We start from the raw sequence: 27,973 nt of genomic DNA, 5'->3' as shown, positions 1-27,973 counted from the left end.
ATGAACCAGGAAATCTCTTTTAGGCACCTGCTCCTGTTGCTGCAATTGGGTGAGTATTCAGATTTGGGGACCAGGTGCAGATAGCATGGGAAGATGAGTTGGTGGGGAAATGTAAAGGTGGGGGATGGAGCAGAGGGGGACAGAAGAAGCATTGAGGCCTGACCCCCTTCTTTTCCACCTAGTGCCGCTCCCAGCCATCACTCAGGGAAAGGAAGCAATACTGGGCAAAAAAGGGGACATGGTGGAGCTGCCCTGCAAAGCTTCCGAGAAGAGGTACCTACTCTTCAGCTGGAAACACTCTGACCAGATCAAGATTCTGGGAAATCAGGGCTCCTTCTGGATTACAGGTAGGGTCTTCATCCAGGGAGGAAAACACTATGGATCAAACACTGCTGGTATCAGAGACCTGCTCTGAGTAAACTCCGGGATGCCAGAGGGCTCAGGTTGACAGAAACTCAACAGCACTCTTGTCTGGAGTTTCCCTGTGCCAACTGCTGGTGGCCCAAGGAATGGCTTTTGGTGGCATTTTAATATTTTAATATTCATTGATTTATTTTAATGAGCTTTAGAAAAATAACTTTCACGTAAAAACCATGATTTCATGAATATTATTGCTCCAGATCCATGTAGATGATAATTCACTTACTTCCATTAAAAGCAACAGATTTTTTCCCTAGCTTTTAAAGTAAAATCTCCAGATTTAAGATCGCAATATTTCTTAGAAACAGCTTGCAATAAAGGAAAAATTTTTTTCACATAAGGTTTGCCCTCATGCTTTTCTTTAAATAATTCTTCTTTCTTCTGCGTAAGGCCTGTAATATTCAACACATTTTTGGATAGGAACTTCATATGAGTCACAAGTAGAAAAACCTCACCAACATGCATGCATCTCTGTAAATATGTTTTTAATTTTATAAGCTTATCAGATTATCATTGTTTTCATTTCATTGTTTTTTGTTTTGCTTTGTTTTGGTGGCTGGCCAGTAAGGAGATCCAAGCCCTTGACCTTGGTGTCTCATCGCTTTTTTAATATTTTAATTATGAAAAATTCAAATATATGCACAAGTAAAATAATTATACAAGGAACCCACATGTATCCCACCCAGCTTCAACAATGATCAATTTGTGGCCAATTTTGTTTCATCTACATTTTTTTTTTTTTTTTTTTTTTAAAGATGACCAGTAAGGGGATCTTAACCTTCTTGACTTGGCGTTGTCAGCACCACACTCACCCAGTGAGCCACGGGCCGGCCCCTGTTTCATCTACTTTTCTAACCCCTATCATCGTGGTATTTTGTAGCACATACCGGATATTTTATCATTTAATCTATAAATACTTTAATATGTATCTCTGAAATGTAATGAATCTTTTACAAAACATAGCTACAGCTTATCAATATCACCCTTTAAAAATTAAAAATAATTCCTTAAATATAATAAATATCCAGTCAGTTTTCAAATTTACCCACTTGTCTCATAATATTATTTTTATATTTGATTTATTTGAATCAGTATCCAAATGAAAATTCATTCATTGCATTTGGTTGATATGTCCCTTAAATCCCTTCGATTTTATACTTTTACTCTCCTTTTTTTTACCTCTTCCAACTGATTGGTTGAAGAAACTGGGCAATAGTCCTGTTAAGTTTGCATATTCTGAATGGGAGCCAGTTGTATCTCATCCTCGTGGTGTCATTGATGGAGTTTGGATGTGTTGTCCCCTCCAAAACTCATGTGGAAATCTGATCTCCAATGTGGCAGTGTTGGAAGCTGTCTGAGTCATGGGGGTGGATCCCTCATGAAGGGATTAATGCTCTCCCTGGGGGAGGAGGGAATAATGAGTGAGTTCTCGCTCTATTAGTTCCGTGAGAATTTGTTGTTTATAGACCCTGGCACCTCCCTCTCTCTCTCTCTTGCTTCCTCTCACCATGTGATCTGCTTGTACCCGCTGCCAGCTGCTTTTCCACAATGAGTAGAAGCAGCCTGAGGCCCACGCCAGATGCAGCTGTCCTAGAATCGTAAGCCAAATAAACCTCTCTCCTTTATAAATTACCCAGTCTCGGGTACTTCTGTTATAGCAACACAAAACGGACTAAAACAGTCATTTAACATGTTCCCCTGCCCTTTGAATCTCCTACACATTGGTGGTTAGATCTAGAGACCTGATTAAGTTCACGTTTAATTTTTTTGCAAGAATATGTCATAGATGGTGCTTTGTACTTCCAATTTCTTCACATCAGGAGCCATGTAATGTCTATCACGCTTTTTGTATTACTAAGATTAATTGATAGGTTCAAGTGTTCGTTTTAAGTGAAATGTTTTCGGGTTTTTTGTGTTTGTTTTACAGTTACCTTCCTTTTATGGCACATGATACTGGCTTCAGTTCATATTAGTGATATTAAGTTTCCTTTTAAAATAAACATATTTAATTTAAAAATTGAACCCATTTAGAAATGAAGGTTTAGGATGGTTTCAAGATGGCGGCGGCTGCGGCGGCTGGCGCGGAGTAGCTGAGGTGGAAAAGGTGGCCACTGGGCCTCAGGCAGCCGGGAAACTTGTGGACCTTCCTCTGGCCATCTCTTAAGGGAGGACTGCTGCTGCTGGCCGGTCGTGGGGGCTCAACGCCACTTTGCCCCCGGCAGGAGAGGCTGCCTCATTTACAGGCAACAGCTTTGAAGTGTGGAGCAGGAAAAGAACTGATTCTTAGCTGCAAAAGCGAGTCTTGAAACAGGGAACACGGCGCCAGGGCTGCTGTGGATGCAGCCAGGATCCCGGACGCTGGGGCCGCACTGAAGGCGGCCAGCTGCCCTATTCAGGATTCGAGGTTTCAGGCCGGCATTAAAGAAGATTCCTGGGAGCGCCCGAGCGGAGCGGCGCCGCGACTGAACAGCCCGAGGCGGCAGCGCCGAGAACACGGAAGGCAACAAACCAGAGACAGAGCGAGCGCCCGACCTGGCACAGCACTGTGAGTGATCCCTGGCACAGCTCTGTTCGGGGGGTGGATGCCCACGCGGCTCCCGCCTGCACCACCAGGCCACTCACTGCCCCGGTGCTGCCTCCATTTTCCCAGGTGCGGGCAGCTCCGCCCTGCTCGGCCATCACTGAGCCCATTTGCTTGGCCTGGCGCGGGGCTTTCCGGACCCTGCTGGCCGGCCTCCTCTCCCACTCCCTCCGCGGTTCTCTGGCGGGGCTGGGGGTGTGGGGCGTCCCGACCAGTGTTGGGAGGGCTAGGAAGTACGGGCGGGCCGACTGTCACTCCACCACACCCTGGACTCCGGCCCCGGTAAACTTCCTGTTACTGGGAGGCAGATACCATCTCTGCGACCACCAGTTTGGAAAAAAGCCTAACGCATTTCTGGTTGGGAATAGTGTGGTAGGAGAGTTCCCAGGTCCGCTTGAACCGGCCGTAGACCAGGCTGCAGGTGGGCACTAGACTCGGTTTATACCGGGGGGATACAAAGGTGAACAAGACCCGAGAAAGATCTACACAGTGCTACAAAGGCACCCAGAGAGACCGGTCGTCTGTGCCTAGCAGAAACCTGGTAGACTTCGTGGACGAGGCGGTGCTGAGCAGGGTCTTGAAGGCCCAGCTGATAGATGAGGGGTGCAGAAGACACGCCCCAGCCCAGCACAGTGTGCACAGAGGGGGGAGACGTGCGGCCAGGGAGGCGGAAACTCGACAGAAACCACACACCCGGTGGGGTGCCACTGCACGATCTGACAGCCTAGGCCAGAGCACACGGAACGGGGAGAAATCCTGTACAGAAAGTGAAAGCTCAACAGAGATCACACACCCTGTGGTACGTGATCCACCAGCCCAGCAGAGTACAAGCTGACCAGAAAGGTGGATCCCCGGAGAAGCCCAAGACCCGAGGCAACCACACACACAAGACACTAGAGGCCAACTGAGCAGTCACGGCGGGAGCCATACCAAATTGGCAACCACAGCAACATCCTAGTTAGTCATTAGTCTCAAACCGGTGGGCTGTGAAACCCCCTGCCACAATGAATAAACACCAAAAAAAAGACACCAGAAATACAAAAAATCAAGAAAGTACACCACCAAAAGTTAATAAATCTCATACTCTAGATCCTATAGAACAAGAAGCCCTTGAAATAACTGACAAGGAATTTCGAGTGATAATTCTAAGGAAACTGAATGAGATACAAGAAAACTCAGCTAGACATCATGATGAAATGAGGAAAAGTATACAGGATCTGAAAGAGGAAATATACAAGGAAATCAATGTCCTGAAAAAAAATGTAGCAGAACTTGCTGAACTGAAGAAGTTATTCAGCGAAATAAAAAACACAACGGAGAGTTTAACCAGCAGGCTTGTCGAAGTTGAAGAGAGAACTTCTGAACTTAAAGATGGGCTGTTTGAAATAACACAAGCGGACAAAAAGAAAGAAAAAAGAATCAAGGACATGGAAGAAAATCTGAGAGAGATATCAGACAACCTCAAGCGCTCAAATATCCGAGTCATGGGTATTCCAGAAGGGGAGGAAAAAGGAGATGGCATTGAAAACATATTCAACAAAATAGTGGCAGAAAACTTCCCAGGTATAGGAAAATCACAGATCTTCAGATCCAGGAAGCTCAACGATCTCCAAACGTATTCAACCCAAAAAGGCCTTCTCCAAGACATGTCATAGTCAAATTGGCAAAACTCAGAGACAAAGAGAGAATCTTAAAAGCTGCAAGAGAGAAGCGTCAAATCACCTATAAGGGAGCCCCAATCAGGTTAACATCAGACTTTTCATCACAAACCCTAAAAGCTAGAAAGGAATGGGATGATATTTTCAAAATACTAAAAGACAAAGATTGCCAGCCAAGAATACTCTACCCTGCAAGGCTATCCTTCCGAAATGAGGGGCAAATAGTATATTTCTCAGACAAACAAAAACTGCGGGAGTTCACTACCACAAGACCACCCTTACAAGAAATCCTCAAGGGAGTACTGGGTTTGGTTCCTGAAAAATAACTACCACTGCCATAAAAACCTAAGAAAAATCTAAACCCGCTAGTACAATAAAAATGGCATTCATGAAGAGAAAACAAGCTAACAAAAACACTATCTACAACCTAAGGAACCAACAAACAAAGAAACCAAACAGTAAATCAGAAAGCAAGGAACAAAAGACACCTAAGACAACCAAACAACCAATAAAATGCTAGGAATAAATCAACACCTTTCAATAACAACTCTTAATGTTAAAGGCTTAAATTCCCCAATTAAAAGACACAGACCGGCTGACTGGATCAAAAAGCAGGACCCAACTATATGCTGCCTACAAGAGACCCACCTCACCCATAAAGATTCACACAGACTAAGAGTGAAAGGATGGAAAAAGATTTACCATGCAAACAGAAAAGAAAAACGAGCTGGAGTGGCTATTCTTATATCTGACAAAATAGACTTTAAACTAAAAACCATAAAAAGAGACAATGAGGGACACTACTTAATGATAAAAGGACTGATCCATCAAGAAGACATAACAATCATAAATATGTACGCACCCAATGTTGGAGCAGCCAGATTTATAAAACAAACTCTATTAGACCTAAAGAAGGAAATAGACACTAATACCATAATAGCAGGGGACCTGAACACTCCACTGTCAATATTAGACAGATCATCTAGGCAAAGAATCAGTAGAGAAACACAAGATCTAAACAAGACTCTAGACCAATTGGAATTGGCAGATATCTACAGAACATTCCACCCAACAACCTCAGAATATTCATTCTTCTCATCAGCACATGGATCATTCTCCAGGATAGATCACATATTAGGTCACAAATCAAGTCTCAATAAATTCAAAAAAATTGGAATTATCCCATGTATCTTCTCAGACCACAATGGATTAAAACTAGAAATTAATAACAAACAAAACTCTGGAAACTATACAAACACATGGAAATTAAACAGCATTCTACTTAATGACATATGGGTCCAAGAAGAAATCAAGCAGGAAATCAAAAAGTTTATTGAAACTAATGAAAACAATGATACATCATACCAAAACCTGTGGGATACTGCAAAAGCAGTATTGAGGGGAAAATTTATTGCATTAAATGCTCACTTCAGAAGAATGGAAAGATGGCAAGTGAACAACCTAACACTTCACCTTAAAGAACTAGAAAAACAAGAACAATCCAATCCTAAAGTTAGCAGACGGAAAGAAATCATTAAGATCCGAGCAGAACTGAATGAAATTGAAAACCAAAAAACAATTCAAAAGATCAACGAATCAAAAAGTTGGTTTTTTGAAAAGATAAATAAAATTGACAAACCATTAGCATGGCTAACAAAAAAAAGAAGAGAGAAGACTCAAATAACAAAAATTAGAAATGAAAAAGGCGATATTACAACTGATTCATCTGAAATACAAGGAATCATTCGAGACTACTATAAACAACTATACGCAAACAAATTTGAAAATCTGGAGGAAATGGATAAATTTCTGGACACACACAAGCTCCCAAAACTGAACCGTGAAGACGTAGAAAATCTGAACAGACCAATAACAATAAAGGAGATTGAAGCTGTTATCAGAAGGCTCCCAACAAAGAAAAGCCCAGGACCAGATGGATTCACAGCAGAATTTTACCAAACATTCAAAGAGGAATTGACACCAATTCTTTACAAACTATTCCAAAAGATTGAAACGGACGCAAATCTCCCAAACTCATTCTATGAAGCAAACATCATCCTGATACCAAAACCAGGTAAAGATATAACCAAAAAAGAAAACTACAGGCCGATATCCTTGATGAATATAGATGCAAAAATCCTCACTAAAATACTAGCAAACAGAATACAGCAACACATACAAAAAATTATTCATCACGATCAAGTGGGATTCATCCCAGGGATGCAAGGTTGGTTCAACATACGCAAATCAATAAATGTGATACACCATATTAATAAACTCAAACACAAGGACCATATGATCATCTCTATAGATGCTGAAAAAGCATTTGATAAAGTTCAGCACTCATTCATGACAAAGACCCTCTATAAGTTAGGTATAGAGGGAAAGTATCTCAACATAATTAAAGCCATATATGCCAAACCCACTGCCAATATCATCCTGAATGGGGAAAAGCTGAAAGCTTTTCCTTTAAGAACAGGCACTAGACAAGGATGCCCACTCTCACCACTCCTATTCAACATAGTGTTGGAAGTACTAGCCAGAGCAATCAGAGAAGAGAAGGAAATAAAGGGCATCCAGATTGGAAAAGATGAAGTCAAACTGTCCCTGTTTGCAGATGACATGATCCTATATATCGAACAGCCTAAAACCTCTACAAAAAAACTGTTGGAATTGATAAATGATTTCAGCACAGTAGCAGGATACAAAATCAACACACAAAAATCAGTAGCATTTCTTTTCTCCAATAGTGAACATGCAGAAGGAGAAATCAAGAAAGCCTGCCCATTTACAATAGCCACCAAAAAAATAAAATACTTAGGAATTGAGTTAACCAAGGAGGTGAAAAATCTCTATAATGAGAACTACAAACCACTGCTGAGAGAAATTAGAGAGGATACAAGAAGATGGAAAGATATTCCATGCTCTTGGATTGGAAGAATCAACATAGTGAAAATGTCCATACTACCCAAAGTGATATACAAATTCAATGCAATCCCCATCAAAATTCCAAAGACATTTTTCTCAGAAATGGAAAAAACTATTCAGACATTTATATGGAACAATAAAAGACCACGAATAGCCAAAGCAATGCTCAGCAAAAAAAATAAAGCTGGAGGCATAACACTACCTGATTTTAAGGTATACTACAAAGCTATAATAACCAAAACAGTATGGTACTGGCATAAAAACAGACACACTGACCAATGGAATAGAATAGAGAATCCAGAAATCAACCCACACACTTACTGCCATCTGATCTTTGACAAAGGCACCAAGCCTATTCACTGGGGAAGGGACTGCCTCTTCAGCACGTGGTGCTGGGATAACTGGATATCGATATGCAGGAGAATGAAACTAGATCCATACCTCTCACCGTACACTAAAATCAACTCAAAATGGATTAAGGATTTAAATATACACCCTGAGTCAATAAAATTTCTTAAAGAAAACATAGGAGAAACACTTCAGGAAATAGGACTGGGCACAGACTTCATGAATACGACCCCAAAAGCACGGGCAACCAAAGGAAAAATAAACAAATGGGATTATATCAAACTAAAAAGCTTCTGCACAGCAAAAGAAACAATTAAAAGAGTTAAAGGACAACCAACAGAGTGGGAGAAAATATTTGCAAAATATACATCTGACAAAGGATTAATATCCAGAATATATAAGGAACTCAAACAACTTTACAAGAAGAAAACAAGCAACCCAATTAAAAAATGGGCAAAAGAGCTAAGTAGCCATTTCTCTAAGGAAGATATACAAATGGCCAACAGACATATGAAAAAATGCTCAACATCACTCAGCATCCAGGAAATGCAAATCAAAACCACATTGAGATACCATCTAACCCCAGTTAGGATGGCTAAAATCCAAAAGACTATGAACGATAAATGCTGGCGAGGCTGCGGAGAAAAAGGAACTCTCATACATTGTTGGTGGGACTGCAAAATGGTGCAGCCTCTATGGAAAATGGTATGGAGGTTCCTTAAACAATTGCAAATAGATCTACCATACGACTCAGCCATCCCACTGTTGGGAATATACCCAGAGGAATGGAAATCATCAAATCGAAGGTATACCTGTTCCCCAATGTTCATCGCAGCACTCTTTACAATAGCCAAGAGTTGGAACCAGCCCAAATGCCCATCATCAGATGAGTGGATACGGAAAATGTGGTACATCTACACAATGGAATACTACTCAGCTATAAAAACGAATGAAATACTGCCATTTGCAACAACATGGATGGACCTTGAGAGAATTATATTAAGTGAAACAAGTCAGGCACAGAAAGAGAAATACCACATGTTCTCACTTATTGGAGGGAGCTAAAAATTAATATATAAATTCACACACACACATACACACACACACACACAAACCGGGGGGGGGGGAAGAAGATATAACAACCACAATTATTTGAAGTTGATACAACAAGCAAACAGAAAGGACATTGTTGGGGGGGAGGGGGGGAGGGAGAAGGGAGGGAGGTTTTGGTGATGGGGAGCAATAATCAGCTACAATGTATATCGACAAAATAAAATTTAAAAAAAAAATAATAAAAAAAATAAAAAATAAAATAAAATAAAATAAAATAAAATAAAATAAAAATTGAACCCATTTAAAGATATTACATAAATAGGACAGGTAGATTTTGGCTAAAACCATGTATAAAGTCTGTGAATGGCTGAAGTCTGGGAAATATGGCTCCAGTCCAAGCCTTTGATTTTACTGGTGAGGAAACTGAGGCCCTGTCCAAAGCTTTTGTTCCCTCTTAGAGGGAGAGTTGGGGAAAGAGCTCTGGTCTTTTGACTTTCAGGTCTACCCTGTCCTGAGGAAAGTTGTTTTCAGTACAGTCAAATCTTGCTTACTTTTTTTTTTTTAATTAGATATTTTGAAGATTGTTCTATATACATATAAATATATACTTGAAAAAATATATTTTCTACCTCATTTTTTTCATTAACTGCACAGCTCCTTTCTATCATTATACCATGATTTATTTGAATGATCCCATATTGTTAGACGTTTAGGCTGTTTTCAGTATTTTGCTATCACACACAATTTTGCAGCAAATAACCTTGTGTCTTTGGACACATATGCGAATGTCTTTGTAGGATAAATTCCTAGAACTAAAACTGGTGGACTAGGTCACCTTGATCTTTAGATATCTTTTTGTTATACAGATTTTACTGAAATTGCATCTGCTATAATAAGATTTGACCTTATATTAATCTGCACTTCCCAATGTTATTTCCTTTATAAAAATTTTATTGAGGGTACTGTTTTCCTCCTGACTTAAAAAGTATTACATGCTCATTACAGAATATTTGGTAAATGCAGAAAAGAATAAGAAAGAAAATCAAATGCATGCATACTTCCACCACTCAGAGATATCTTCTGCTAACATTTTGATTTATTTCCTTCCAATCTTGTTCAGTGTGGAAAATATAATATGTATTATTTACATAGATGATATCATACGGTATATACCCTTTATCCTACTCCCCCATAACATTATGTCATGATGTGACTAGCAATTATTAGATTAATTTTTAAAAGTAATCTGGCAATGTTTAATAAATACAAGATTTGGGGCTGGCCCGTTAGCTCAGTTGGTAAGAGTGTGGTGTTGTAACATCAAAGTCAAGGGTTTGGATCCCCATACAGGATAGCTGCCAAAAAACCAAAACAAAATAAAATGAAATTGTTTGTAATATCAAAGATAGAATCAATCTGAATATCCACCAATGAGGGAAGGATTGAACTACAGTGTAACTGTGGGAAATTCAGGAAAATAGAGTAGAGATATGTATTAGTCTGCTTGGGATGCCATAACAAAATACCATAGACAGGGTGGCTTTAACAATAGAAATTTATTTCTCACAGTTCTGGGAGCTGGAAGTCTGATTTCAGGGTGCCAGTGTGGTCAGGTTCTGGTGAGGGCTCTCTTCTTGGCTTGCAGACAGCCACCTTCTTGTTGTGTCTTCACATGGCAGAGAGAGAAAACACACACTCTCTGGTGTCTCTTCTTATAAGGGCACTAATCCCATCATGAGGGCCCCATCCTCATGACCTCATCTAAACCTAATTACCTCCCAAAGGCTCCATCTCAAAGTACCATCACATTGGAGGTTAGGGCTTCAGCATATGAATTTGGAGGAGACAAAATTCAATCCATAGTATTCCACCACTGGCCCCCCAAATTCATGTCCTTCTCACATGCAAAATACATTCATTTCATCCCAACAGCCCCAAAAATCTTAACTCATGCCAGCATCAACTCTGAAGCCTAATGTTCAAAGTCTCATCTAAATATCATTTAAATCAGGTGTGGATGAGACTTGAGGTACAATTTGTCCTGAAGCAAAGTTACTCACCAGCTGTGAACCTCTGAAATCAGGCAAGTTATGAGCTTTCAAAATACAGTGGTGGGGCCGGCCGGTTAGCTCAGTTGGTTAGAGTGTGGTGCGGACAACACCAAGGCCCCAGGTTCAGTTCCTGTACCGGCCACCAAAAATAACAAAATACAATGGTAGACAGGCATGGGATAGATATTCCCATCCCACAAGAGAGAAATGAAAAAGAAGGGGTGATGGGTCCCAAGCAAGTCCAAGCGTTAGCAAGACAAATTCCATTAGATCTTAAGCCTCAAGAATAATTGTCTTTGGTTTGCTGTTCTGCCTTCCAGGCCCCCTGGGGTGGTAGCGTTACCCCCATGGCTGTAGGTAGGGGTCCTGCTCCCAAGGCTTCAGGCAGAGGCCATCTGGCCTGTGGAAACTGAGGCAGTGGCCCTGATATCTCTGAAATACCTTTGGGGTAAATTTTCTCTCCTCTTGAAGAATAGCTCACAGTCATGCCTGAATGGCTCTATAGTTCTCTGTCCTGTCCTGTCAAATCCAAGTAGTCCAACAGCCTTCATTCATTTCAACCGTTCTGCAAGCTCTTTTGTCCACATTAGCAGTGTCTCTGCTCGCATAATCCTGTAAACTCTTTATCGAGTGATAGTCTGGCCACACCTTTGGTGTTCTCTTCATAATATGCTTTCTCATTTTTGCAATATGGATTGGCTGAGAATTTTCCAAATCTTCAAGTTCTGGTTTCCTTTTGCTTATAAATCTTCCCAACTAAATATCTAATTTCATTGCTTACAAGTTCTACCTCCACAAAACACTGGAACATGAACACAATTCAGCCAAATTCTTTGACATTTTATAGTAAGGATCCAGTTTACAATAACATGTTCTGCATTTCCATCTGAACCTGGAAACATCAATGGGCACAGAAGAAAAATAAGCCTCAAAAAACCTAGCGCTCTCTAGCCAAAGCACTAGGAACTGAGCAACATAGCAAGACAAAAGCCTTTTAGATAACAACTGCTCTACTCCAGCCAACCATGAAAGAAGAAAACTGCGGTCCTACCCCCATCTGTGCCAGCAAAGGCTGAGCGGGTCACCTAAACTTCCACCTCCTGCGACCGTAATGAGGTGCCCCAACACCGCCACTGGGATGTTGTCAGAGAAGGCAAAGTAGAGAGCCAGGACGTTCATCCCCACCAGCCAGTAACAAGCCCTCCACCCCCTGCAATGTTAGTGGAGACCGCACGAAGAACCTGGGCTTCCATCCCCACCCTGTAGTAATGAGGCACCCCTCCCTGCAGGGGTGGTGTCCAAGGAGGCCTGGTGGAGAGTCAGGACTTTTACTATCATCCATCAATAACAAGGCCACCTCCACCACAGTGTCAGTGGAGACCACTTGGGTAGCTGGAACTGTCACCCTGCCCAACAGTAATGAGGGGCATCCCACTCAAGTGGCAGTAGAGGATGAGGGGGGAACCTAGATTTCTACCTCTACCTGGTAGTGATAAGGTGGCATTCCCCTTCCCTTGACAGAGCAGTGTCAAACAAAAGCCAGTTAAAACAGAAGGTTTAATAAGATCCACAATCTCATAACATAATACTCATATGTCCAAGTTTCAAGAAAAAATCACTCATTATACCAAGAACCAGGAAGATCTCAAACTGAGGCGGGGGAAGACAATTAATAGATGCCCACACTGAGATGAAAGAAATGTTATAATTATCTGACTGGGCTGGGGCCAGCCCATGGCTCACTCGGGAGAGCGTGGTGCTGACAACACCAAGTCAAGGGTAAGATCCCCTTACCAGTCATCTTTAAAAAAAAAAAAAAAAAAAAGAATTATCTGACTGGGGCTGGCTGGTTAGCTCAATTGGTTAGAGTGTGGTACTGCAAACACGAAGGTCCAGGGGTTCGATCCCTATACCTGAAGCCAGCCACCAAAAAAAAGGAAAAAAAAAAAAAAAGAAAAGAAATAAAATAAATAAAAAATAATGATCTGACAAAGATTTTAAAGCCACCATGTTATCAACAAGCAACAACAAATATGCTTGAAACAAATGAACACAGAGAACCTCAGCAAAGAGGTGAATCATATTAAAAGGAAACAAATGGAAATTTTAGAACTGAAAAATTCAATAATCAAAACACAAAGATTGGGGAATGGGCCCAAAAACAAAATGGAGAGAACAGAGGAAAGAATCAGTGAACTGCAAGATAGTATAAAAGAAATTACACAATCCAAACAACAGAGAGAAAACAGACTAGAAGTAAACCAAACAAAGCCATAGGGACCCATGGGGTTATCACAAAAGATCTAATATTTGTGTCAATGAAGTTCCAGAAGGAGAGGAAAGAGAAACTGGGGCTAAAAAAGTACTTGAATAAATAATCACTGAAAATTTTCCAAACTCAGTGAGAGACATTAACAAATTCAAGTAGCTGAGCAAACCTCAAGCAAGACAAAGTCAAAGAAATCAGTTTCAGGACACATTAAAATTAAACCCCTGAACACTAAAGACAAAGAGAAAATCTTGAAAACAACCAGAAAACAATGACACCTTACTTATAGGGGAAAAACAATCTGAATGACAGATTTCATATAGGAAACCATGTAGGACAGAAGGGAGCGACATGATATTATTCAAGTACCAAAAGAAAGAACTGTAAACCCAGAGTCCTGTGCCCAGAGAAAATATCTTTCAGGAATGAAGAAGAAATGAAGACATTTTTAGATGAAGGAAAACTAAGAATTTGTTGCCATCAGACCTGCCCTGGAAGAATGGCATGAGGAAGTTCTCTACACAGAAAGGGGATGACAAAGGAAGGAATCTTAAATATCAGGAAGGAAGAAAGAATAGAATAAATAAATATATGAATAAATACGAGGAAAATTTCATGAACAATAGAATTAAAAGATAATATGACTCTTTCCATAAACTTTTTGAAATACTCTCATACAATAGTCTTCAGTTTTCCTCTTGATTTTTCTAAATTATGTTTCACAGTTGAAGCAAAAATGATAACACTATCTGCATGGTTCTAAATTCACGACGGTATTTCAAAAAGTTTGTGGGAAAGCGGAATTAAAAGATAATACAAATCTTTCCATGAACTTTTAAAGTACCCTCATTGTAGAGGAAATATTTAAAACAATCATATCATAAATGGGGAGGGTAAAGGGACTTAAAGCAAGGTAAAGTAAAATGACACCAGTAAACTGATAAGCTATGTATATGTATAATGTAATACCTAGAGTGATTGCTAAAAAAAATACAAAGAGTTACACTCAAAAGCACTACAGGGCTGGCTGGTTAGCTCACTTGATTAGAGTGTGGTGCTGATAACATCAAGATCAAGGGTTCAGATCCCTCTACAGGCCAGCTGCCAGAAAAACAAAAAACACTATAGATAAATAGAAATGGATTCTAAAACACTCTTAAAAATGCTCATATCCCAAATACAAAATAAATATATGAGTTCATATTGATATAAATAACTGATTGGATAAATAAAGGAATGGGAAAGAAGAGACAAATCTCTTATGTAGAAGAATTCCAAATAAGTAGATTATCTGCCCTCAAGGAGGTGGAGTAAAATTCCTCACTCTTTAAGTGTGGGCTGTGAATAGTTACTTACTTCCAAAGAGTTCAGTATAGAAGCGGAGAGAGAGAAAGAGTAAGCTTACAGTGGAAAAACCTGAAAGACACTACCTCAGCCAGGTAATCAAGGTCAACATCAGCAGTCATAAGTTATGTTGATAGTATGTACCCTTGATATATAATGAAAATGGAAATTTACCTCTGCAATCTTTCTCCCAAAATCCATAACTTCAGTCTCATCAAGAGAAAAGCAACAGACAAATCTCAATAGAAGGACTTTCCACAAAATAAATTCAAAAATTTAAGATCATCAAAAACAAATAAAGTCAGGGCCGCCTCATGGCTCATTTGGGAGAGTGTGGTGCTGATAACACTAAGGCCATGGGTTCAGATCCCCATATATGGATGGCCGGTTAGCTCACTTGGGAGAGTGTGGTGCTGACAACATTAAGTCAAGGGTTAAGATCACCTTACCTGTCATCTTTAAAAAAAAAAAGTAAAGCTAGAGAAACCACAGTAAAGTCACAACCAAGAGAAGCCTAAGGATCTGTGACAATTAAAAGTAATTTGGTATCCTAGATAGTATCCTGGAACAGAAAAAAGACATTAGGTAAGAGCTAAGGAAATCTGAATAAAGTATGGACTTAATTAATAATAATAATGTAACAATATTGTTTATTTATTATAACAAGTATACCATAAAAATGTAAGCTGTCGATAATAGGGGAAACTGGGTATGGAGCATACAGGAACTCTGTACCATTTTCACAATTTTTCTATAAATTCAAAATTGTTCTAAAAAATTTTGTTACAAAAAAGATGTTCAAATAACCCCCAGGAATGCAGGAAAAAGGAAACAGAAAACAGAGAGATAAAGCAGAAAACAAAAATAAAACGGCAGACTTAAGCCCTAACATATCAATAATTACATTAAATGTAAACGGTCTAAATATACCTATTAAAAGACAAAAATTGATAGAGTGGATTAAAAAGCATAAAACAAGGACTGGCTGGTTAGCTCAGTTGGTTATAGTGCAGCCTTACAACACCAGGGTCATGGGTTTGGATCCCCATACCATCCAACTGCCAAAAAATAAATAAATAAAAGAATAAAGCATTGATATGTATAATCAATTATGTTTCAAAAAACAAATAAATAAAAGGAAAAAAGAAAAAGACATAAAACAATATGCAGTCTACAAGAAATTCACTCTAAATATAATGGTATAAGCAAGTTAAAAGTAAAAACATGGAGAAAAATATACCATGTAGACATTAATCAGAGGAAAGCAAGAGTGAACATATTAATATCAGATAAAGTCAACTTTAGGGCCAAGAAAACTACGAGAGACAGAGAAAGACATTATACAAGAGTACCTCAAAAAGTTCATGGAAAGATTCATATTATATTTTTAATTCTATTTTTCCATGAGCTTTTTGAAGTACCCTTATATAATGAAAAGGTCAATCCCCCACAAAGACACAGTAATCCTAAGTGTGTATGCACCAAACAACAGAGCTGCAAAATATATGATGGAAAAACAGACAGAACTAAAAGGAGAAATAGACATGTTAGGGCCGAGCCCATGGCGCACTCGGTAGGGTGCGGCGCTGGGAGTGCGGTGACACTCCCGCCACGGGTTCGGATCCTATATAGGAATGACCAGTGCACTCACTGGCTGGGTGCCGGTCTCGAAAATGACAAAAAAAAAAAAAAAAAAAGAAATAGACGTGTTAACACTGGTAGTTGGAGTCACCAACACCCCTCTCCCAACAGTTGATAGAACAACTACACAGAAAAGCAGCAGTGATATGGAAGAACTCACCATCAGCCAACAGGATCTAATTGACATTTATAGAACACTCCATAACAGCAAAATACAAATTCTTTTCAAATATCCACAGAACATATATCAAGGTAGTCCATATGTTGAGCCATAAAACAAACTCAGCAAATTTCAAAGAATTGAAATCATAGAGAGTGTGTTCTCTGATCACACAGAATCAAACAGAAATCAATAAGAAGAAAATCTCTAAATACTTGGAAACTTAGCAACAAAAATCCTGAGTAGGATTTGCACGCTAAAAACTACACAATGCTGATGAAAGAAGTCAAACAAGATCTGAATAAAGGGAGAGACATACTGTGCTCATGGATTGAAAGACTCAACATAGTAAAGACATCAATTCTCCCCAAATTGACATATAGGTTTAACTCAATTCCTATCAATATACTAGTATTCGGCCTCATGGCTGGCTTACAATCAGCACAGCTGTGTTAAGCAACTTTCTACACTCTTCCCCCTCCCCTTTTCCTTTTCTGCTTTGGCAAGTGGTCAGCAAAATTCCTCTCCTGGGAAGGGGTAAACATGACCGTTATCATCAAAGGATCATCTTGTGGGCTGTGGTAGCAGGCTTCGGGCTGGGCTGGGAGGAATGCTTTGTACTGATATAGTGGTGACACTAATCAGAAGCCTATGCCCTAACCAACCAGATGTTAGTGGACCACGAGGGCTGTGTCACCTTGCATACCACTGATTTCAAAATTGCCCATTACTCTGCCAGAACCCTCCCTCAAAGTAATATAAACCCCCTGCTTTCCTTTATTTGGGGGAGCTGATCTAACCTGGTCTCCCCTCCACACTGGTGGAATAAAGCTTCTTGGCTGAAATGGTGCCTGGCTCAGGTCTCTTTCTCTCCCTTTTCTCCCTCTTGCCGAGCCTAACAAGTAGCAAGATTTTTTGTAGATTTAGGCAAGATTATTCTAAAATTTATATGGAAAGCCAAAGGGACTAGAAGAGTTAAAGGAATTTGGAAAAAGAAGAATGAAATAGGAGAAATCAATTAATCTGCTTTCAAGACAATATATATCTAGAATAATCATGATGGTATAGTATTGACAGAGGAAAAGACAAATAGATCAATGGAACAAAATAGAGAATTCAGAAATAGATGCACATAAATATGCATAAATAGATGTACATAATATGTGATTTTTTTTTTACAAAGGTGCAAAAGTAATTCAATAGAGGAAAGACAGTGTTTTTCAATAAATGGTGGCTGGAGTAAATGGACATCCATAGTAAAAACAACAAGATCAATGAAAATAAACCTAAGTCTCATACCTTATTTAAAAATTAACTAAAAAAGCATCATGAACTTAAATGTAAAATGTAAAATTATAACACATAGGAGAAAATCCTCAGGATTTATGTAGGCAAATAATTCTTAGACTTGACGCCAAAAGCACAATCCATAAAAGGAAAACTTGACAAGTTGGCCTTCATCAAAATTAAAAACTTTTGCTCTACAAAGACCCTGTTAAGAAGAGAAAAACAATTTACAGAGTGTTAGAAAATATATTTATAAATCACTTATACAACAAAGGAGTACTATCTAGAATACATAAACAACTCTCAGAAATCAACACCCAAACAAACAATCCAACCAGAAAATGGGCAAAAGACATGAATGAACATATCACCAAAAAAGATATACAGATGGCAAATAAGCACATGAAAATGTGTTCAACATCATTAGTCATTAAAAAAATACAAATGAAAACCACAATGGATATCACTACACCTATCAGAATCGCTAAAATAAAAAATAGTCCCGCCAGCAAACACTGGTGAGGTAACAGAGAAACTGGATTTCTCCAGTTTAAGAGCTTACATTGCTGGTGGGAGTATGTAGAGCTAGGGCTATGGTCTGGAGCTCACAGACCCCTTGAGACCGTTCACAAACCCTTCACACGCAGGTCTATGAGTTAGGTAACTGGCAAAAAGGTCCTTGGAGCCTTGGTTGAAGTAGGAATAGTCTTTATTCAGCACACACACGTCTGAGAGCTAGGCAGTCCAAAGGAGAAACTCAGAAACTCAACTGCTACTGGCAAAGTCCACTGAAAAACTGAGCAGCTGCCAGCAGAGTAAACATGTTCTATTTTTAGACTCGAGCTCTGCTGGCCAGGGCTGCTTCACAAACTGAAGAACACACAAAAGCAATTAACTAAAAAGATATATTGGTGTCCATGTATCTAACTCCACCCACACACATCTTGTTTACAAAGAAATGTGCTGCACCACCCCCCAACCAGACCTAAGCCGAGGGAGCCTGACTAAATTATCCTCTCTTCCCCACAGAGTGTAAAATGGTGTAGCCACTCCAGAAAACAGCTTGGCAGTTTCTTAAAAAACTAAACATGAATGACCCAGCAATTGCACTCCTAAGCATTTATCCCAGAGCAGTGAAGACTGTTCACACAAAAATCTGTATGCAAATGTTTATAGCAGCTTTATTCATAATAGCCAACAACTAGAAATGACCTAGATGTCCTTCAACTGGTGAATAATTATATCCACACCATGGAATACTTTTCAGCAGTGATAAGGAATGAGTTATGGTACACACAACAATCTGCTTGAATCTGCAGAGAATATACTGAGTGAAAAGAAGCCAGTATCAAAATGTATACCGTATAAATCCATTTATATAACATTCTTGAAATGACAAAGTATAGAAATGAAGAACAGATTAGTGATTGCCAGGAGGAACGGGGGAGAGGGTGCCGCATGGAAGCGGGTGGCTATAAAAGGGCAACATCCTTAGGGTGCTGAAATGTTCTGTGTCCTGACTGAATCAGTGTCAATATCCTCATTGTGACATTGTACTATAGTTTTGCAAGATGATACAATTGGGGTAAACCAGGTAAAGGGTACACAGGATGTCTCTGTATTATTTCTTACCAGTGCATGTGAATCTACAATATCACAAAGTAAAAAGTTTAATTGAAACAATCAACAGAATAAAAAGATTAGCTTTCATAGTTTCAAAACAAAACAAACAAAAAGAATGAAGAAGTTCCACATATATATGCTTAGAAGGATGTCAAGGATACTCTAAGTGAAATAGTAAGCTGTATACATAATGTAATCCCAGTTTAACTTAAAAATTCAACGTGTGCTAATATATGTTTGCATGAGCAGAGAAATAAGCATGAAGGAATCCACACCAAACTTTATAGTAGTAGTAGAAGAGTGGTCAAGGGAAGAGGAAGGTGTTGAGTCTATTTAATTTCTGTAGTTCAAATGACTAACCTAAAAGTAAAAATTATCTTTAAACAACTTTTAAATGTATATTATGAATATTTTCCATTTCATGAAAAATTACTTGTAAATATCGTTTTTAGTGCCAACCTAATAGTCTATCAAATTAATGTACTCTAATGTACTATATTTTCATCTAACATTGTACTCTATCAACAAGACTATAATTATTATTTTTGTCCCTAAATTTTGTGGGGGTTTTTTTTGGTTTTTTCCCTGCGGCTGGCCAGTAGGGATCTGACCTTGACCTTGGTATTATCAACACCACACTCTAACCAACTGAGCTAACCAACCGGCCAGCCAGCACCTAAATTTTGGTTTGCATTTTTAAATTACTGTTTTACAGATAAAGTTTTAGAAATGAAATTAAGGATATGAACTTTTAAAAATAATGGATATATACTGCAAGATTGCTTGCAAAAAGATCCTGTCCATTTACACTAACTCTAGGTAATGTCACTGTGTGTCTCTCTCACATGTCTGCCCTTCGCAGCACTGAGTAGCATTATTTAAAAAAAAAATTTTTTTTTTTTGCAAATTTGATAGTTGAAAGATACATCATTGTTTTAATTTGCATTTCTTTGATTGCTTGTGAGAGTAAGATAATGTGCTAATTTCTAAGAATTCTTAAGTCTTTTGTGCTATGCTTTTGTTCTGTGTCTATGACCTGATATTCCTGCAGAACAGCTCCCCTTCGCAGCTTTCTTATCCTTAACAATGCCAGTATCACCCTCCTTTTTCCCCCAGTTTCTGAACCACAGAGTCAATTTTTTCTCTCTACTTCAATTCCTGGTTTCCCATCAGCCACCAACTGATGGGAAAGGCCATTCCTTCCTTTAAAAATGGTTTTTGGGGCCGGCCTGTGGCTCACTCGGGAGAGTGTGGTGTTGATAACACCAAGGCCACGGGTTCGGATCCTATATAGGGATGACCGGTTCACTCACTGGCTGAGCGTGGTGCTGACAACACCAAGTCAAGGGTTAAGATCCCCTTACCGGTCATCTTTTTTTAAAAAAAATGAAAATGTTTTTTGGTTTCATCTTCTTTGTTCCCTTGGGAATGCCACCATCACTAGCCAAGGCCCACATACCTCTCACCTGGATTACTGTAAACTTCCTGGTCATTTTCCCTGCTACTAGTCTTTTCCTCTTTTTTTTTTTTTTTTGGCAGCTGGCCAGTACAGGGATTGAACGCTGGACCTTAGTGTTACCAGTATCATGCTTTAACCAGCTGAGCTAACTGGCCAGCCTGGTCTCTCCTACTTTGATTTTTCTTCTTCCTGCTGCAGCCCTGACTGCACATGCCACTCCTGAGCCCTCTAGACTGAGCCTGGAAGCCTCTGCCAGACATTGACCCTCTCAGCACCTCTTCCCACAGCTTCCCGGCTGGAAACCTCCACACCCAGACAGTTTTCTACAGCTTGCCTCTGCTCTTTCCTGGAGCTCTGCCCCTTCCTTGAAGGTCCTTGCTGCTCCTCTTTCCTCTAATCCATTGCCTGTACTTCTTTTAAGGCTTGGTTCAATACTGGTCTCCCCTATGAATTTATCCCAGATTCACCCACCCTCCTAGACCTTTCACAGTATTTTGCAATCGCCTTTCCAAAGTATGGGACAGTGGCCATGGTTTTCTTCATAAGAGAAGGGAAGCAAGGAAGAAGGGTTATTTTAGGAGGAGGGTGATACATTTCATTTTGAACCACTTGAGTTTGGGGCAATTGCAGGATATTCTAATAGACTTTTCCCTTGGGCCATTGGAAATGTGGGCCCAGAATTGAGGAGCAAAGTTGGGGCTGGGAATATCAATTTGCAAGTCGTCTGAAGAACAGACAGGGGATATGGTGGAATGTAGATTGTCTATAGATATGGAGAAGAGGACCAAAGAGACTGGGGCGACAACTAAATCTATATGTCAGAACAAGAGTCCAAGGAGAGGAAAAATAAATGGTACTTAGACATGGAGGAGAGAATCAAAAGAGGTTGGAGGGGGGGGGCAGAACCAGATCAGCCTACTCTTTTGAGAAATTAGGTAAATTGTGAAAGGAATGTAGTAGGATTTCAGAAAAAACAGGGGAACTAAACCAGTGTGTAGCTCCAGGAGAAAGAGCAAGCAGGATGGGAACTACTGAGGGGACGAATAAAAGAGGCGATGGGGAAAGCTGAGGACAGGGGTGTGCCCAGGGCTACGAGGTTGTCTGGAATGGTCTCCTGGAGAGGATGAGCCTGAGCAGTGGGGAAGAGGACGATGAGGTGTGACAGAGGACAGAAGGCAAAAAGAGGGCCTGGGACTGCTCAGGCAGCCTGAGGCAGTGCTGGGGGGTGGGGGACGGGGGGCTTTAGTCTCTGCCGCCTTCGCCCCATTCCTCCAAATATGCATTCTAAGTAACAAACAAACAAAAGTCCTCTGTGTTTGCTATGTAAATTTAGCTTCTAAAGCCCTCCTCTACAGGAATTCTGGAGCTACCCCTGTACCCAGAAAATGGTTAGCTAAAGAGAAGAGCTCACTCTCAGTGGTGGTTGCTAGAAACTAAAGGAGAAGACTGGCGGAGACCACACATCCATGCCAGAGGAACTTTCCAGAGTCAGTATTGCATAGTGTACCCAACAGGCCTGAATTTTAATCTTAGGTCCACCACTTATTGGAACCAAAATTCAAAAGGTAGAAAAGGCATATAGTGAAAAACCTCCCTCCTACACCCATCTCATGGGTTTCCACTTCCTCTTTCCAGAAGCAACCATGGGTATTATTTCTTTAAGTTTACTTCCAGAAAAATTTTTTTCACATACCAGGTATATATACAGGTATATATATACATATATATATAATTTCTCCTCCCTTTTAAACAAATATTATCTTGTTTAATATCTTGCTTTATTCAGTTAATGATGTTTCTTAGATATTGTTCAATATCAGGATATAAAGATCTCTCTCATTCTTCTCTATGGCTGCTCAGCAATCCACTGAATGGGTAAACTATCATTTATTTAATTTATCTTTTTTGGTGGATGTTTAGTTTTGTATGTGCATTTATAATTCTGTTTGATATTACAAATTACCTTCCAAAGAAAGTGTGCTGGCTTATACTTCTACCGACAATGTATAAGAGTCTGGGCAATTACCTAATCTCTCTGAGTCTGTTTCCTTATCTGCAAAATAAGCAAAACAGTACCTATTTCTTGGAATTGTGAGGATTACTCGAGTTGATGCATGTAAAGTATTTGGCATGTAGGAGTTTGTGCTCTCCAAGTAAGGATATTATTTTATTTTGAATTAGTGAGATATATTGTTCCAGCCAAGTAAATGGATATGACGGGAATGGATATGCCAGTCTGGTGTTCTCTTATTAAGACAAGGGGCAGATTCTGCAGGGAATTAGCAGTTCAGATCAGAATGGTTGTAGGCACTACTCTTGTCAGGGGTGCCATGTCCCCAGGCCACTTCAACCTTCTCCATATGGCTTCTATTCCCAGGTTCCTCCAAGCTGAAACATCGCGTTGAATCAAAAAAAAACCTGTGGGACCAAGGATCCTTTCCCCTGGTCATCAAGAATCTTGAGGTGGAAGACTCAGGGACGTACATCTGTGAAGTGGAGAACAGGAAGATCGAGGTGGAACTGCTGGTGTTCGGCCGTGAGTGGGGTGGGCCTGGCATGGGATACACCCAGCCCCTCTCCCTTCCTCCCTACTCCCACCCCTGCTCCAGAAGCAGGGCCCGAGCTGGTAATACTTCAACGCACTGGCCGCTGAGTTTCCTCAGATCCTCCTCAGGCTTCCGGTGAGGCAGGCGAGGGAGGAAGAGGCCTAGAGAGAGGGAAAGAACAGGGAAGGAACCACAGGGGGGAGAACGGGGAGGAAGGGAGAGGAAAACTCTGTGTTGGGCTGGGTGTCGGGAGGAAAGGAGATGTTGAGATGGGGGTGATGGAGAGACACTCCTGGTTTCCTTCCTCTTCCCTTCTCCATGGGGATGGTGTATGTGTGACACAGGTGGCCTGTCTCTTCCACAGTGATTGCCAACTCAGACACCCGCCTGCTGCAGGGGCAGAGCCTGACCCTGACCTTGGAGAGTCCCCCTGATAGTAACCCCTCAGTGCAATGGAAGTCTCCAGGGAATAAACACATCAATGGGGTCAAGACCCTCTCAGTGTCCCAGCTGGGGTCCCAGGAAAGCGGCACCTGGACATGCACCGTCTCCAAGGACCAGAAGACACTGGCACTGAACATAAACATCCTGGTGCTGGGTAGGAGGAGCTCCTACCCTCCCCTGTAGTCTCCTGCCTGCCTCAGGCACCGACAGGCCCTCCCTCCGCTCTCACTGCTCTACTCCCGGGTCTGGTGCTGGGGGGCCAGGCAGGGGATGAGGCTTGGTCCAGCCTCCCAGAGCTGAGGTCTGTCCTGCAGGACACACTGGCTGCCCTCATTCTCTGGATCTGATTAACAGCCACCCCTCAGGGTGGTGAACAGGGAGGAAGGAAAGGATGGGAATAAAGTTGTGAGAAGCCTCCGAGACCCCTGGGGAGGTCCCAGAGGAAGCATGTCAAATGCATCTATTTTCTTTTTGCCTTTGCTGCCCACCCCACCAAGCTGACAAATGCACATACTCAGGGATGCTAACACCAGCAAGCCAGCCCTGATAAGATTCTATACTGTATCTCTGTAACCCTGTAATCTCCTCCCTGTGGGGAGACCAAGAGTCCAGAACGCAGGTCCTACCCCAGATCCCGTCCTCTGGGTGCTCATGTAACATATGGCAGTGTAGTGTGGTGGTAAAGTGCATGGACTCATTTAAATCCTAGCTTTGCCACAACTCTGTGACCTTGGGCAAGTTATTGACCCTCTCTGTGCCTTGGTTTCTGCCCCTGTAAAATGGGGATGATGCTGTGAGAGTACCTACCTTGCAGGGTCATGGTAAGAATTAATACATGTAACACATTTAGAACAGTGCCGGGCACCTAGTAAGCCCTATTTAAGTGTTTGCTCTTATTTGTGAAGGATGATAAATTATGCACATAAGGAGTGTAGGCCAAGTGGCTTCTCTGCTCCAGGGATCCTGAGGAAGGACAAGCCCCCCTGTACCGGGGCTGTTCTATCAAGGCTTCTAGGAGGAGGGAGGTGGGCTCCTGAGGGAACATGCTGGGGCGGAGAGATGGAGAGAGGATTGGAGAGGTAGGGAGGAGTCTGAGTACCTGAAATGACAAGCTAGGTGTTTGGACTTACCTGGCCCCCCTTCTGTCTCTTTGCTGCTCCTGCCACCACATGCCTACCCCATGCCATGTACCCTCCTCTTCCTGCCTCCTTCTCACCTGGGGTCTCTCCCTTCCCACCTCTAGCTTTCCAGAAGGCCTCAAACACACTGTACAAGAAAGAGGGGGAGAAGGCGGAGTTCTCCTTCCCACTTACCTTTGGAGATGAAAACCTGACTGGGGAGCTGAGGTGGCAGGCGGAGAGGGCTTCCTCCTCCCAGCTCTGGATCAAATTCTCCTTTGAGAACAAGAAAATGTCTGTAAAAGAGTCCAACCAGGACCCCAAGCTCCAGATGGCTGAGGCGCTCCCACTCAGATTCACCCTGCCCCAGGCCTTGCCTCGGTATGCCGGCTCTGGAACCCTGACCCTGATTCTTCAGGAGGGGCAGTTGCAACAGGAAGTGAACCTCGTGGTGATGAAAGGTGAGGGGCAGGCTGAGAAGGGCAGAGCAGGGGAAGGAGGTGGAGGGGTCTGGCCCAGGGCTCCCTCTGAGGCAAGCCAGGCCCCAAAAGGGTATGCCCAGGCCCTGGTTGCCTGGTTGGAGTGATCAAGGGCCCTCTGGGTTTGGGGCTGGTTTTGAACAGAGACTGGAATCCACACGTCCTTCCCCAACGTCCATGAGCCCAGGCTGGCTCCACTGAGAACCCCCAAAGAGACTGGGTTGTAGTTTTGCCTATGGCCAACCCACGATGGGCCTGCTTTCTCACCTGTCTAATGAAGATAACAAAATCTGCCCTTTGTGTGACAGCAGTGAAGATAATGGCAAGCCCTACATCGAGTTCTTCGCACCTTTACCCCCTTATCACCATGACAACCTCACAAATAATAATGACTAACACTTGATGCTTATTACATGCCAGTCCCCATTCAAACATTTTTCATGTATTCATGCATTTAATTACTGTCTGGGGCTCAAAGGGTTAAGTAACTTGCCCAGGGACACACAGCTAGTATGCAGTGGAGCTGGGATTCAAATTCAAGACCATCGGACCTCAAAAGCTGTATTCTCTCTCCTACAACTGCATGAACATATGCTGCGAGGCTGCCCGTGGAAAGTGTCATTATCACTGTTCTACTGAGTCTCCTCAGAGCTTGAAGGTACTGGGAACCCAGAATACCAGGCTCCCAGTCTCAGCCTCCGGTTCTTCTGCAGTGACTCAGCTGCAGAACAATCTGACCTGTGCGGTACTGGGGCCCACCTCCCCCAAGCTGATGCTGAGCTTGAAACTGGAGAACCAGGAGGCAAAGGTCTCAAAGCAGGAGAAAGCGGTGTGGGTGCTGGACCCTGAAGCAGGGATGTGGCAGTGTCTACTGAGCGATAAGGGCCAGGTCCTGCTGGAATCCAAGATTGAAGGTGAGGATCCAGGTTCCATGACCTAACCCCAAACCTCTGCCACCTCAGCGGTGGGACCTTCCTGGGCTTGACAGAGAGCACCCAGAGTCCCAGTGTCCCAATTTCTCTGAGATGGAGGAGTTATATGTACAGTGGCCTGCAGAGACAGAAGTGATAGGTGAGGAAACGCATGGTCCTGGGCTCTAGGTTCCCACTTGTAGTCCTACTAGTTCCTCGCTCCCTAAGGTCTACAGACTAGGAATGCAGCCCACCTGACAGCCCTCTCTCTCTGGTTCCCCTCCAAATCCAGACAGACAGACACAAACGTGCACACACACACACATACACTCACACAAGGACTCAGGATCTGGACTACTGCTTCCAGCTCTCCAGAGCGCCCTGCAGTCTCTAAAACATAAAATCCCTTACCCCTCTGCTCCCTCAAGCCCTGGTGGCTTCTGAGAGTCCTGTGCACCCTGTCCCTCTCTCCCAGCCCAGGATCAGAGCTGAGCCTGACTGGGCAGCAAGGCGGTCCCGTGCCCCATCAGCAGGCCCTGTGCCCCTGATGGAGGGCAGTGCACCAAGCATACCTCTCTCTCTTGCAGTTTCGCCCACACAGTTCCCCCAGGTCCGGCCTGTGCTCCTGGCTGTTGGGCTGGGGGGCACTGCAGGCTTTCTGCTTTTCACTGGGCTCTGCATCTTCTGCTGTATCAGGCGCCGGCTCCGACGGGTGAGTGAGCTTCCCTGGGCCCCCCCACCTGAGCCTGTACAACAGCATCCTGTACATGGGACCTGCTTCTGGTCCAGCTCTCTCTGTCCCCTCCACCCCGCCCCCACCCCTGAGTTCCCTGACTGCAGACCAGGCCATGTCCCAGATCCCATGTGAGGAAGAGACAAGAAAGAGTAGAGAGTTAATTCCAGGAAAGATGGCCTCAGTCACAGTAACTGCTTCTCCTCTCCCAGCTCCCCCCACTTCCCCATCCAAGGGCCCCTCCCTTCTGGAGGACTGGGACCCTTACAACTCCCCTCCTTGTCCCTGGACAGCGCCAGGCAGAGCGGATGTCTCAGATCAAGAGGCTCCTCAGTGAGAAGAAGACCTGCCAGTGCTCCCAGTAAGGATCTGGTAGACAGGGTAGGACAGGGGAGAAGGGAAGGGGACGGTTGGGACAGGGGAGGGTGGGGGAGGGCAGGAGGTGTGAAGGTGAGAAGATGGGGCTAGAGGGAGGTGTGCAGAGGAGGCAGAGGGGGAGAGGGAGGGGCAGGGTGGTGGGCCTGGGATCTGTGGAGGTGGCCCTGCAGGTGTGGCTCAGAGGCTATCACTGCACTGGAAGATAAAAGTGGGGTCTGGGAGCCATGGGGGTCCTAGAATGCAAAGGGGTGGGGGAGGGGGAGGGGAGAGACTTACTCTCCTTTTTCTTCATTCCTCCAGCCGATTCCAGAAGACATGTAGCCTGATATGAGGCGGGAGGCCAGGGGAGCTTCTCACTTGCAGCGTCACCAGCTGTCTGTCCTGTGCTGCCTGCAGGGCTGGGGCCTGTGGACCAGATGAATGTAGCAGATCCCAGGCCTCTGGCCTCCTGCTCTCCTCCTCCACAACTTGCCCTTGCTTCTCCTCTTCTGTTCCAGTGCCTGGGTTAGGCCCAACCCCATTGGCTGAGTCTTGCTCTCAAC

The 27,973-nt window shown here is 42.5% G+C and overlaps 1 protein-coding gene and 1 non-coding gene across 2 annotated transcripts; both read left to right on the top strand.

Moving 5' to 3' along the window:
• On the top strand, positions 1-27,762 carry CD4 (CD4 molecule). Its single transcript, XM_063111301.1, has 9 exons — positions 1-49; positions 183-347; positions 23,200-23,358; positions 23,733-23,966; positions 25,056-25,391; positions 26,123-26,323; positions 26,908-27,032; positions 27,347-27,414; positions 27,732-27,762. Exons 1-9 carry the CDS (start codon positions 1-3, stop codon positions 27,760-27,762), a joined length of 1,368 nt encoding a protein of 455 aa, XP_062967371.1.
• Positions 11,108-11,181, top strand: TRNAV-GAC (transfer RNA valine (anticodon GAC)). The gene has a single exon. It is a non-coding gene; the product is annotated as a tRNA-Val (tRNA).
• Positions 27,763-27,973: the final 211 nt, after the last annotated feature.

This window comes from Cynocephalus volans, chromosome 1 (assembly GCF_027409185.1).
Source record: "Cynocephalus volans isolate mCynVol1 chromosome 1, mCynVol1.pri, whole genome shotgun sequence".
Taxonomy (NCBI): Eukaryota; Metazoa; Chordata; class Mammalia; order Dermoptera; family Cynocephalidae; genus Cynocephalus; species Cynocephalus volans.
This window is presented reverse-complemented; position numbering and strand designations above follow the sequence as displayed.